The 12,002-nt window shown below is 44.0% G+C and overlaps 1 protein-coding gene across 1 annotated transcript; it reads right to left on the reverse strand.

The window, feature by feature from the left end:
- Nucleotides 1-123: 123 nt before the first annotated feature.
- On the reverse strand, nt 124-10,671 carry LOC135550042 (adenylyl cyclase-associated protein 1-like). Its single transcript, XM_064980486.1, has 13 exons — nt 10,562-10,671; nt 7,858-7,959; nt 7,516-7,616; nt 7,302-7,379; nt 6,806-6,949; nt 6,357-6,442; nt 5,684-5,789; nt 5,069-5,234; nt 3,350-3,525; nt 2,320-2,443; nt 2,149-2,231; nt 1,470-1,613; nt 124-1,360 (listed from the first exon to the last, which is right to left on the reverse strand). The coding sequence occupies exons 2-13, from the start codon at nt 7,955-7,957 to the stop codon at nt 1,277-1,279; spliced, it is 1,392 nt and encodes a 463-aa protein (XP_064836558.1). The 5' UTR covers nt 7,958-7,959; nt 10,562-10,671; the 3' UTR covers nt 124-1,276.
- Nucleotides 10,672-12,002: the final 1,331 nt, after the last annotated feature.

A 12,002-nucleotide genomic window follows, 5' to 3' on the forward strand; every position in this document is an offset into this window, starting at 1 on the left:
GTTTACCCAGCTCTCCTTGTGAAAAGTGGTAAACAATGGTCTCTGGGAAAATTAAGGGCACATCACACAAATCCCATTCCATATTCAGCCTGAAGCAGATGGAGAAAAATCACCCAAGACTGATTTCTTATAATTATTTTATTGCAACATTTGTCTTCCTCCAGTACCGATGAGCAAAATGTTGATTCTTGACCCAAATAAAGAGGCAAAAGAAACTCCACAGAGCATGACCGCTACAACAGGATAACCACAGATGTGTAGACAAGAGTGGCGAGGTGGGTTGATGTGTAGGTGATGGCGACAGTGGAGTTAAGACAACTCTAGCATTAAAAAGAAATGTCTACACAGATCGTTACAGTCATTCAGAGCTTAAGGGAGGTAAACCCCAAAATTAGCCAATAATGATTCTTCAAGAATATGTTTTGTCTTGTCTATCTCTAGAACCACTCACTTCCAGCCTGTGCTGAAGTCAAGTCACACTCACCACATACTTCCATCATTCTCCCTGTTTCTTTGCCACCGTACACCTCCATATGTCTCAATAATATGGAATGTTAATTTAAAAATGCTACAGGGAATGTTTTGGGAACTAAACTTTTAAACTTTATTTTTTTAGCATTTTGATTAATTTTATTTTTAAAGACAGTGATCCTGCACGCAACTCGTCATTTCACCGATTTAAGAGCGATGACATATCATAGTTAATCAATCCCTATGAAATGTTAATAACGTCATCTGTAAAGAGGGGCTTGGTTGTACATGTGCTTCACGGATGAATTGCATAAATGAAACAAACCTTCGACTCCTGAACACCTGCCCCCCCCCGACCAGAGGGGAAACGGGAACCCTATTAAATGATTGGTTGAAGGAAACAGGAAGCATAGTCTAATTGGCATAGGAGTTTAAACCACAGAGGTGTGATAAATAAACATAATAGCGGGAGCAAGGCTCTTATCATTTGCTGGAATGTACAGATCAAATCAGAAATGATCCTGGTTGTTGGCAAACTCATTTGAATGCACTCACTGGCCATGAGGATAACCAAATCGAATAACAAGCTGCTCCCTGCAATTGGCTAAAGGAACGCTCCAGATAAAGCAAGCAGTCCTGTCATTGGCTGAAGGAAGAAACAGCTGAAGCTGTGATTGGCAGATAGGAAAACATTTTGGGCTTGGTTGGCATCTGTCTACTTTGTGGTTTGGTTAGCTGGTTGGTCGTTCGATCAGTCAGGTAGGCATTTGCAAAGGGGAGGCTGTTACGAGTGCTGGCTGCCCCTCTATCCAGCTATCTCTGTACAAGTAGTGACTAGCTTCTTGCCATCCCAGACAGTCTTGAACTGCTCAGGAACAGGGATCTCAGTCTAAGAGAGAGAGACAATGGAGAAAATGTTAGTTTATCATCAACATTTCCACATAACACGTATTACTATGCCACCTAGACGCCCCAAATTCTCCCATAAATGTACTCACATAGTCACCATCTTTACCAGGTACCAGCACGTTCATCTCTGAGCTCTTGGCGCTGACGATCTCACACTCCAGCGAATCTTTGCTCAGGTACACGTGGCAACCGTCAGTCTTGTTGATGGAGATGGTTGGGACCTTGCCCAAGACCTGAACACACCAGATAGGGTTAAAGCTGCAATGTCATTTTTTGGGCAACCCAACCAAATTCACATAGATATGTAATTCTCATTGAAAGTCTAAGCAGCCGTATATCTGTTCTATGTATGCAATTTCTATGCTTCCCACCAAGTTATATTTTTGTGTCTTATACTTTCATTTTTGTATACCAGCGGTTTAGATGGTACAATGATTCTTTGCACTAAAGTTGCTTGTTTCGTCAAACTGAAATTAGAATTTTAGCAACCAGGAAATAGCAGAGCGATGTCTGCATAGAGCATCTTTAAGAGTGAATCAACTATAATTAAATAATCTGTTGGGTACAGTGCATAGAGAAAACAGCCACAACAGTTTGGAAAACATGCAAAGTACTCCACAAAATGTCACGTCCACATAGTCACATTGGAGACTTTTAATATGTAAATGGTAATGAGACAAAAGCTGATATGATCTTCTGTTGTCACCGTTGTGCCAGGCCTTTTCACAGTGTCCATTTCCGCATTAATCCATTTTAAAAAATACACACCTGGACCTTGACGTCCCTGCAGTTGATAACCTCGATAATGCCCACAACATCATCAAAGACCAGGCCCAGTTTCTTACAGTTGTCTGCAAGAAAGGAATCATTAACAAATGCCCTTCGTTAACCTTTTAATTTGTTCACGCACGGGTACAGGAACGTGGGGTCCGCCCTTACCTAAAGTGATGGAGTTTATCTTGCCCTTGATCTGCAGGGTGCTGTTGTTACACTTGAAGGCATAGACCACTTGCTTGAGCTCTGTGTCGCTGATCACCATGCCCTGGACACCCTCCTGGTTCTCCTATAGGTCATCACACAGGAGGGAGAGCTGTTAGGAGTTAGGGAGAAAATATACTGGCTTGGGGCTGTCATGATCAGTGCTTGCTAAACCCGTGCATTCAGTTTTCAGCGGCAAACCCCACTTATCTGAAATACGCCCATCATGTGTTCACTGTAGTGGAAACTGTTCTTATATAGTAGATATTTTGATAGTACAAATATTTATAAACCACTGGGTTTCCTATGACCCATATAAAGCATAAAATTGGGTGCACCAAGTAAACCACATGGAGTCATGCACACCACTGTTTGGAAACACTTCCATGTTGCATATGTTGGGAAACACAGCCAAGTCCTTAAAGTCCACTGTTTCCAGATTTGGATGAAAAATGAACAATCATTTATTAAAATGGGAGTCAATGTCTTCCAAACAATGGTAATTAAGTACGTTAGAAAGCACCTTTCGGTGTTGGAATGTATGGGTGTATAATGGTGATAAAAATATTAATGCGAGTAGACCGCTGATTGGCCAGCTCATCCTCTTCAGGGGGATGACATCATCCTCTGAGGAAATAGCTTTTTCTTTTTTTAAAGGTTTGTTTCAAATATTAAAATTCTTTTTTGTCCAATTTATGCTTTGGCCACAGATACAAGTATAGGATGAATCAACAACATTATTTGGATACGAATTAACAAAATAAGAACTTTAAAAAAAAAGTTGAGATTCACTGGACAGTTACTTTAAGGGGTCGTGGAGAGAGAACATTGTCGAGAGGAACAGTTTTCCTATAGGAGGAACTGACTGTCAGAGAAGCAGATGTGGTGCACTGATGAAACTCTCCAGGCCTGTTTGTCAATCTGTTTCTCTCTGGCTCTACCATCCATGCCCCCGCTGCTGAAGCTACACTACTTTTCCAATCCAGCTCACCACTTTCCACTTTTTGCCGTCAAGCTCCAAAACAGGGGGCAGCTTGCGAGAGGCGGCGGCGGAGACAGCCGGCTTGGAGGTAGTGAAGGGCTTGGGCCCTGTGCGCACCGGGCCGGTCTGAGTCCTCAGGTTGGGGTTTTTGTGAGTCATCTGGTCTTTGGGCACGTGCTTCAGGCCTTGGGACATAAAGTAATAAAAGGTACGAGATGGGGAACACAAATACTTACATTTTAGTCATTTACCAGATGCTCTTATCAGAGTAACATACAGTAAGATGGGTGAGACATTATATATATTTTACCTTTGTGTAACTAGGCAAGTCAGTTAATAACAAATAATTTTTCTCAATGACGGCCTAGGAACAGTGGGTTAACTGCCTTGTTCAGGGGAAGAACGACAGATTTTTACCTTGTCAGCTCGGGGATTCTATCTTGCAACCTTCCGGTTACTAGTCCAATGCGCTAACCACTAGGCTACTCTGCCGCCCCACATGGTGGTACTGTGCTGGTAGACAAGGAGAAATGCCCTCCTGTACTCCCTCTTCACCCACGACTGCGTGGCCAAACGCGACAACACCATAATTAAGTTTGCTGATGACAACAGTGGGAGGCCTGATCACCGACAACGATGAAACAGCCTATAGGAAAGTCAGAGACATGGCAGTGTGGTACCAGGACAAACTCTCCCTCAATGTGAGCTGATCGTGGACTACAGGAAAGGGAGGGCCGAACAGGCCCCCATTAACGTCAACGGGGCTGAAGTGGAGCGGGTCGAGAGTTTCAAGTTCCTTGGTGTCCACATCACCAACAAACTGTCATGGTCCAAACACACCAAGACAATCGAAGAGGACACGACAACACCCTTTCCCCCCTCAGGAGACTGAAAAGATTTGGCATGGGTCCCCAAATCCTCAAAAAGGTCTACAGCTGCACCATCGAGAGCATCCTGACCGGTTGCAGCACCGCCTGGTATGGCAACTGCTCGGCATCCGACCGTAAGGTGCTACAGAGGGTATTGCGTACGGCCCAGTACATCACTGGGGCCAAGCTTCCTGCCATCAAAGACCTATATAATAGGCGGTATCAGAGGAAAGCCCATAAAATTGTCAGACACTCCAGTCACCCAAGTCAGACTGTTCACTCTGCCGCCACACGGCAAGCGGTACCGGAGCACCAAGTCTAGGACCAAAAGGCTCCTTAACAGCTTCTACCCCCAAGCAATATGACCTCTGAACAATTAAATCCAGACTACTTACATCGATTCCCCCTCGTTTTTCACACTGCTGCTTTAAGACGTTTATTATCTAGGGATATTCACTTTATAAATTACCTCTACTAACTTGTACCCCCGCACATTGACTCGGTACTGGTACCCCCTGTATATAGCCTCGTTATTGTTATTGAGAGTAGGCTGTCATTGTAAATAAGAATTTGTTCTTAACTGACTTGCCTAGTTAAATAAAATAGTAATGTCCTTGTGTTCGTGTTTTTATATTACACCTGTTGTATTCAGCGCATTAAATCAAATTTGGTTGACACAACGGGTGGCCCTGGACACTGAATCTAAGGGCTGGGGTCAATCTGCTTCTCACATTTTATTTATCCTTAATTTAACCAAGTAAGTCACATTGAGATGAGCCCTGTATGTTCCCAAGTACTTCTTAATCAATTGAGCTTCTGATTCTTGAGAACTTTTGAGGATTCATTATTCGACACGTACCCTTGGTGACGTCAGCTCCCTTGTTGAGAGAAGCAAAGAGTGCGTTTCGGGTGTCTGGTCCCTGGTCTCCGCTGCCGCCAGACGACGCCATGGGAGGGGGAGGAGGTCCGGGGGGAGGAGGACCAGCACAGGGAGGAGGAGCTGCAGAGGCCGAGGCTACTGGACCCTGGGATGGACGAAACACATACCTAGACATGGTCATTTCCTGCTCTTAACAACTTGGTCTAATTCAATAAAATTGTTTGAATTGTGCAGATAGGAAAGGGCTGACGAGTAACAAACACATCGGTGGTTTTACCTTTGCCCTCTTATCGCACATAAATCCCAAGACAACACTTGATAACCAAGTGTGATGTTTAGTTCTGTGCTGATAGAAAAGTCAAACAGAGCCAAGTCTAACGATTCCATATTTCACAAGACAGATCTTCACGCGCGTTCGATAAACATAATTACAACGTTTCTATTCGGAAACGTTCCACTTTCCTAAATAAGCCCATGTCATTATTTTACTCCTATGGTAACGGTTAGGATCACCCCCAGCACTACGTCCGTTGAAGCCGACAAAGTGAATCCCTCCTGTACTGACATGAGATAGAGTAAAGAGAAAGGACTTACACTCTTGCTCCAGGCCAGTCCGGTGGTGTGGTGCTGTTTGACGTAGTTCTGCAGCTCAGTCCAGATAGACAGGTAGGCCTTCACCCAGTCCACATGCTTCTGGTCCCTAAGGTGTAGGACACAAGGGAATTGAATACAACAGGAGGGAGACCAAAGGATGAAGAAAATATACAGTATCCAACGATGAGAGAGTGTGGAGCTTAACTATGTAGGGGACTTGGGGGGGGCAGATTCTCTCCTTCTCTCTCTCGGAGGACCTGAGCCCTAGGACCATGTCCCAGGACTACCTGACATGATGACTCCTTGCTGTCCCCAGTCCACCTGGCCGTGCTGCTGCTCCAGTTTCAACTGTTCTGCCTTATTATTATTCGACCATGCTGGTCATTTATGAACATTTGAACATCTTGGCCATGTTGTTATAATCTCTACCCGGCACAGCCAGAAGAGGACTGGCCTAAGCCAGGAACATAGCCTGGTTCCTCTAGGTTTTCGCCTTTCTAGGGAGTTTTTCCTAACCACCGTGCTTCTACACCTGCATTGCTTGCTGTTTGAGGTTTTAGGCTGGGTTTCTGTACAGCACTTTGAGATATCAGCTGATGTACAAAGGGCTATATAAATAAATTTGATTTGAGATAAAAATAAAAAGTTAAAGGACAGACAGCAGAGTCCTTACTTCTCCTTGTAGTCCTTGAGAACCCGGTTGGTGTAGAACTGGGCAGCATCCTGCATCTCCTTCACATAGGGACCTGGCTTAGGAGCCTGGAAGAGCAAGAAGGTCATAAGAACATTGCAGGGGAGTTGTTCCTCGTCAAACAGAGCTTGTGTGGACACAGCTGGTGTGATGGCTTACAATGGCTTTTCAATGTTGCTTCCACTGGCATACCAAAGTCTAGGTTTACAATGCAGAAGGTCTCATTAATATTCATTCATCAAAACAATAATTATAATTCCAGAGTTTTAACAGTGACACACTGTTGCGTGACGAACTTTGTTCAAATTTCACTGCCAAACAACCGTCTCAGACTTCTACTGAATGAAAGACATGTTTGTTTCCGGCAATTACACACTGCCCCCACACACACTGGTGGCAGTGGCAATGTCAAGCCCCTCCTCTCCCCTCACCATGGCGACCCAGCCGAGGCCAGGCACGCTCTCGCTGACGGCCGAGAGGTGGTTGAAGAGTGGCGAGGAGCGATTCTGCTCGCGGAACGTCTGCACCTGCTGGATCACTTTAGAGACGGGGGCCAGGAGAGCAGTCAAGGATGCCTATAGAGGGAAAATAACCATGACTTAGAACATTCTAGAGATGCAAAGAAACAAATGTGTTTGTGCCTGATGACAAAATATTATATAATCTAAGTGTCAACCAGGGTGGAATAGCATGGGTAAAAAGGCAATTCATTACATGAGATAATGTGTGGCAAGAAAAACTTAGGGAAACAATGCTATGGCATTGGAATTAGTTGAACCAATTGCTACACTGCTGATTCATATCCAATAAATCTGTTAATGAGGCAATTACAGTATATCCACTGTACAGTTGATCTAAATAATGACTTATTCTGCTGAAAACTTATGTTGAGGGTTCAGAGGATTGATGATGGATGAACCAACTCACATCAGAGGGTTTCTGGGAGCAGGAGGAGGTGACCAGGAGCTGTCTCTGACAGGAGAACGCCTGCTTCATCATGTCCGCCTGAGAGAGGCGGGGAGAAATTTGAAAAAAAGGTCCAGGTTTGGTTAATTGTATGCTACACATCCACTGATAAGCATGACAGGAGACGTGATGAGCATTCCAAGGCAACTTGTCCCTCTAGTGCAATTCAACTTACATGCTTCTGGACGTCGCCCCCTATCTGCTGGCTGAGGGTCATGTACTGGCCAACAGATCCGGTGATGATGCCATCATAGGCCTCCACGTACGCTGCCACAACTGCAAGGAATAGTTGGCAACAGGGAGAAAAGTCAGATACCAACGTTTATGGGTTATGTTTGTTCTGCTTGTGAGTCATGTTTTAATTTCACCTCCATTATCTAAAACAAACTATGACAACTGGTACTGTGGACGTTTCTTTAGCATTATTAGAACCTGGACTCGCAACTCCAGTCTTTCCACGATTTCTAGCATTCATCTTTGTGTGAAATGGGCTACAATATGGAAAAGTCCAGGTTACCTCCAGAGCCGCCAGCTGAGCCACCTCCATCGCCCGACACGGCTTCCAGACGACCCACAGCCACCTCCAGCCGCTGCACCAGACTTGCCAACTCTGCCATTCCTGGGGAGAGACGACACATCAGCTAAGGGGGTTCATTGATCACTGCTTGTTTACTAACAAAGTATCACTAGCTGTCATTGACAACCAAGTGGGTTTGACAGCAGAATTAGTGACGGGGACATTCTCCCCCACCATTTTGGCCACTCATTCAAAGTTTAAATTGCATTTGTAGGCCTACTTGTCGCAGCATGTCAGCCTATATCTTGTCATTCACTGTCTACTAAAAATAGGTAGCATACTGCAATTATGCCAATAAAATCTGAGATTGTGGCCATAGACAACTGGACTGACAACAAAAATGGGATGACAATTGTTTCCTTTAACCCTGCTTGTGGTTTAAAAAAAAAAAGAGGCCTGGAATGTGTTTTGGGGACATGTTAAGACCTGCTGAGTACAGGTATGCAGGTAATAAGACAGCCCTTCCCTCCCTGATACTCCCATTCCCCAATACCCGGCCCATATTAAAATGTAACTCATAACTACACAGGATTAGTGCACACAGCTAAATCTATATATTCTCAACAACAGTCCTCTGTGTTGACAAAGTGGTAAGTGTTAGATCTCTACTGTTGTGAAATGCCCTTGCACGAGTGCACCCCCCCCAGGACTAGAGGCCGACATTGCATAACAGAAACCAGATCCCCTGTTCATCTGAGTGTCAGGTACTGTCACCTGAGTGGAAACACAAAGACCTCACCCCATTAATGACAGTGGATCCATGTCGCTCTATTCTGCTGGGATAATCCCCTAAGCATTCACTTTCCCAGAGCAATATGTTGCTTGTGACATGCTAAATGCCACCAAATGATTCAATGGCTTTTGATTTGGTTGGAGACAAACCTTTCAGCCTCTAAAATCAGGGTCTTGCTCATGTTAGAGAAACACATGCAGACCCACTTGTTTAATGGGGAGCAGATCACAATGACAATAAGCAAGCACCATGACATTAACCATTAAGAGACCGGTAATAAGCAGCCATCTGGGTTTCCCGTCCGGTTACTTGCTTGTCACTTTGCAGATGTTTGTGATGCCGGGCAGAGATGCAGGCTTCATTTTCGATGTCAATAACATTTCGCTGCCTCAGAGACACCAACTCATGCTTTGGAAATACGTTAAGAAAAATGGTTGGCGCTACTATTAAGGTGCTAGGGGTCAAGCAGACAGGTCTGGAGGTCATTCGTGATATATTGTGCTTTTATGTACGCCGTCACAACCAAACTGGCCTCATGGGGATAGACATCTCTGCACACCATACCTATCCCTGACCTACATGTATGGGCGAGGCCTGTGCTTGGAAGTTTGGGTCCACCAGCCCTTGTATAGCCAAAGTCCAACTTTTCTTTTACTTCCTTGTTGCCATGTCAGTGCCATGCCTCATCCTAGGCCTGCTCCTGTGGCTAAAGCAGGATGGGACAACTTTAGTTGCTTATATGGACAGTTAGAAAACAGTGCTTAAAGTGCACTTGGAAAGTAGGACGAAGTCGTATTGCAAACTGCAGCTAAACATCTGTTTTCCAAAGGCTGGGCATGTTTCAAACGCATTGTATTATTCAAGGGCCCTCTAAGCACATTGGCAATGGCACATTGTTTCCCTTTTTAGCATGGATCAGGACTTATGAATGACGGATTGAAGTAGGTTAGCTACACATTTCGCCAACAGCCTCGGGGTCGCCAACAGCCTCGGGGTAGAGCGCGCTTTTAAGATGCGTTCATACATAAAGGGAAAATGCACTTAGGCGCAGTCTGCTGTGTGTTCTAGTCTGGGATAAAATAAATAAATAATAGAAAACAGGTCATTTCTGCTTTAGTAAGGAATAAGTAGGGCAAATACACCCCGGCGTCTTGCGCCTACCGGTATCCAGAGCCAAACAGTTTTTGGGATGCCCAATGTTTCATCTAGCTATCATGGTTAGGTTGCTAGCGAAGCACTGCTAATCTTTACAAGCCGATGACAATGATATTGGGACTCGACCGAGGTAGTTAGCTATAGCTAGAAACAGCTAAGGTTAGTTGTGGCGTATTCATTATGCCGATGTTGCTAAACGTTTCTCAAACGGAAGCAAACGAAACAGGGTTGAACCTACCTGAATTTGTCCAATAGAAACTCTAGCTTTGTTTCGTTCGGTACTTAAACTGTACCATGAACTGTTTATGTAATGAAAACACCATTTTACATGAAAAAGGTTGGTTAGCAAAGTTAAACAACTACCAGTTAACGATTTATTCAGGCAGATAGAGTCCCGAACTCGACCAAAATACTAATGAGCAAAAATACTCCCGTCCCTCTGTGTTTCGGCATTTCCTGTATTTTTTTGCACACCCCTCCCTTGTTGCGCTCGTCTCCAAAATTGAATCACTTCACATTTGGATTGAAATATTAAAATGCATCAAAATACTGCAACCATGTAATAATGTCTTGTTACTACAAATTGACATCAGCCAGCAATTTACCCTGCATCACATGAAATCATAATTTCTTAATGATCAATGCAATGGAGTCGGAGGCGCATTATGACACAGACTAGTGTGCACTTCTAAAACAATTTAGGAGGAGTAATATAAGGTAGCATATGCCCAAAGAGTTATAAAACGTCATCCTTACCTGCTAACTTGGACAAGCAGCACTGATAAGGTATTTAATCACCGTCTATGTGAGAGTGCCGAGCAAGCGGACTGACTGCTCTGCTTATTCTTCCTGTATGAGTGTAGCAGTTCCCAGCTGTCACCGCGCGGCGTTTCCGCCCTTATTCGCGCAACCATTCCTTTCCCTTATAAGGAGAAGAGAGTGAAGATAACTGAAAGACAACACAAAACATCTTTCCTTCCTCTTCTTCTGAAATAAACATTTCCTCCCACTTTCTGGTCTCCGTTGCAATTGACAAGATCTGTCATTGTCCCGAACACTGTATGTCCCGATGCCCTATAACTGTGATACATTGCTCATTATAGCATACTGTAGGGTAGGCCTACTGATGTGACGTCCATACTCACTCTACCCCTCAGAACCACCTCCATTACATCCCTAGTTTGAAAGCAAATGTTTTTCTGGAAGCCATTTCCCCAACGTGGACCAGAACCCCTAGCAATTTGAGAACCCCTAGCAGCCTCACCATTTGAGTGACAGCTAGCAAGATGCAGCAGAGTGAGAGAGAGTGAGCAATGTTGTGGTGCACACATCTGCACTTGACAGTACATTTTCGGGGACCACAAGTATTTTTTCCCAATATATATATCTTGTTATAGTTACAAGCAGCTCCAAACCTGAGTATTTATGGTATAGCTTTTTAAACATACAAAAATGTATGTACATTTATCTTTACTTTCTAGTGAGCACTACCTTCAGAACAACTGGCTAAAAGTATTAGATCATCTCTTTAACTCAATCTCATTACTGACTGGGTATTCAAAGCCGTTAAGTCAACACTTAGTGGCGAGGTGATTAAACAGACTTACACACTGCACCCGGTCTAGTCTATAGAGAGATCAAAGTCAAGCAGACGGAATAACATTAATGAGACCAAAGGCGGCCATCATCTAAGATGGCTTCATCTCATCAATTAGTGTTATGGAGCACTAAAAGGGGAACCACAGTCTGCAATGGTCAGCCATAAAAGAGATTGAAATCTGTAAGTGGCAACAGAATAGATAACTGTGTAGTAGTGTATGCCATTACAGCAGCGTTTCCCAAACTCAATCCTCAGGACCCTAGGGGGTGCACGTTTTTGTTTTGGTCTTAACATTACACAGCTGATTCAAATGATCAAAGCTTGATGTTTAGTTGATTATTTGAATCAGCCGTGTAGGGCAAAGGGCAAAACCCAAAACCTGCACCCCTTGGGGAAACCCTGTATTACAGTGTTGTTTTCTCAAATGGGTCACAGTTGGTCTCTCCTGAGTCAGAGCACTAAAGACTTTATAGACATGTTGTGGCTGGAATAAAACAGGATATGTTTAGGGTAGGTCACAAGACTTTTGCAGATGTTTTAGGTTAGCCATAACCTAAGACTTTGGGAGTCTTGACAAAAAAACTTTTTTAAAAGGTG

This window comes from Oncorhynchus masou, chromosome 12, assembly GCF_036934945.1.
Source record: "Oncorhynchus masou masou isolate Uvic2021 chromosome 12, UVic_Omas_1.1, whole genome shotgun sequence".
NCBI lineage: Eukaryota > Metazoa > Chordata > Actinopteri > Salmoniformes > Salmonidae > Oncorhynchus > Oncorhynchus masou.

Coding starts and splice junctions, on each gene's coding strand:
- LOC135550042 (XM_064980486.1), bottom strand. CDS start 7,957: ATGGCAGAGTTGGCAAGTCTGGTGCAGCGGCTGGAGGTGGCTGTGGGT. Junction 5,235..5,683: donor GACTGGCCTGGAGCAAGAGT/GTAAGTCCTTTC, acceptor CGTCCATCCCAG/GGTCCAGTAGCCTCGGCCTC. Junction 1,361..1,469: donor CTGGTAAAGATGGTGACTAT/GTGAGTACATTT, acceptor TCTCTCTCTTAG/ACTGAGATCCCTGTTCCTGA.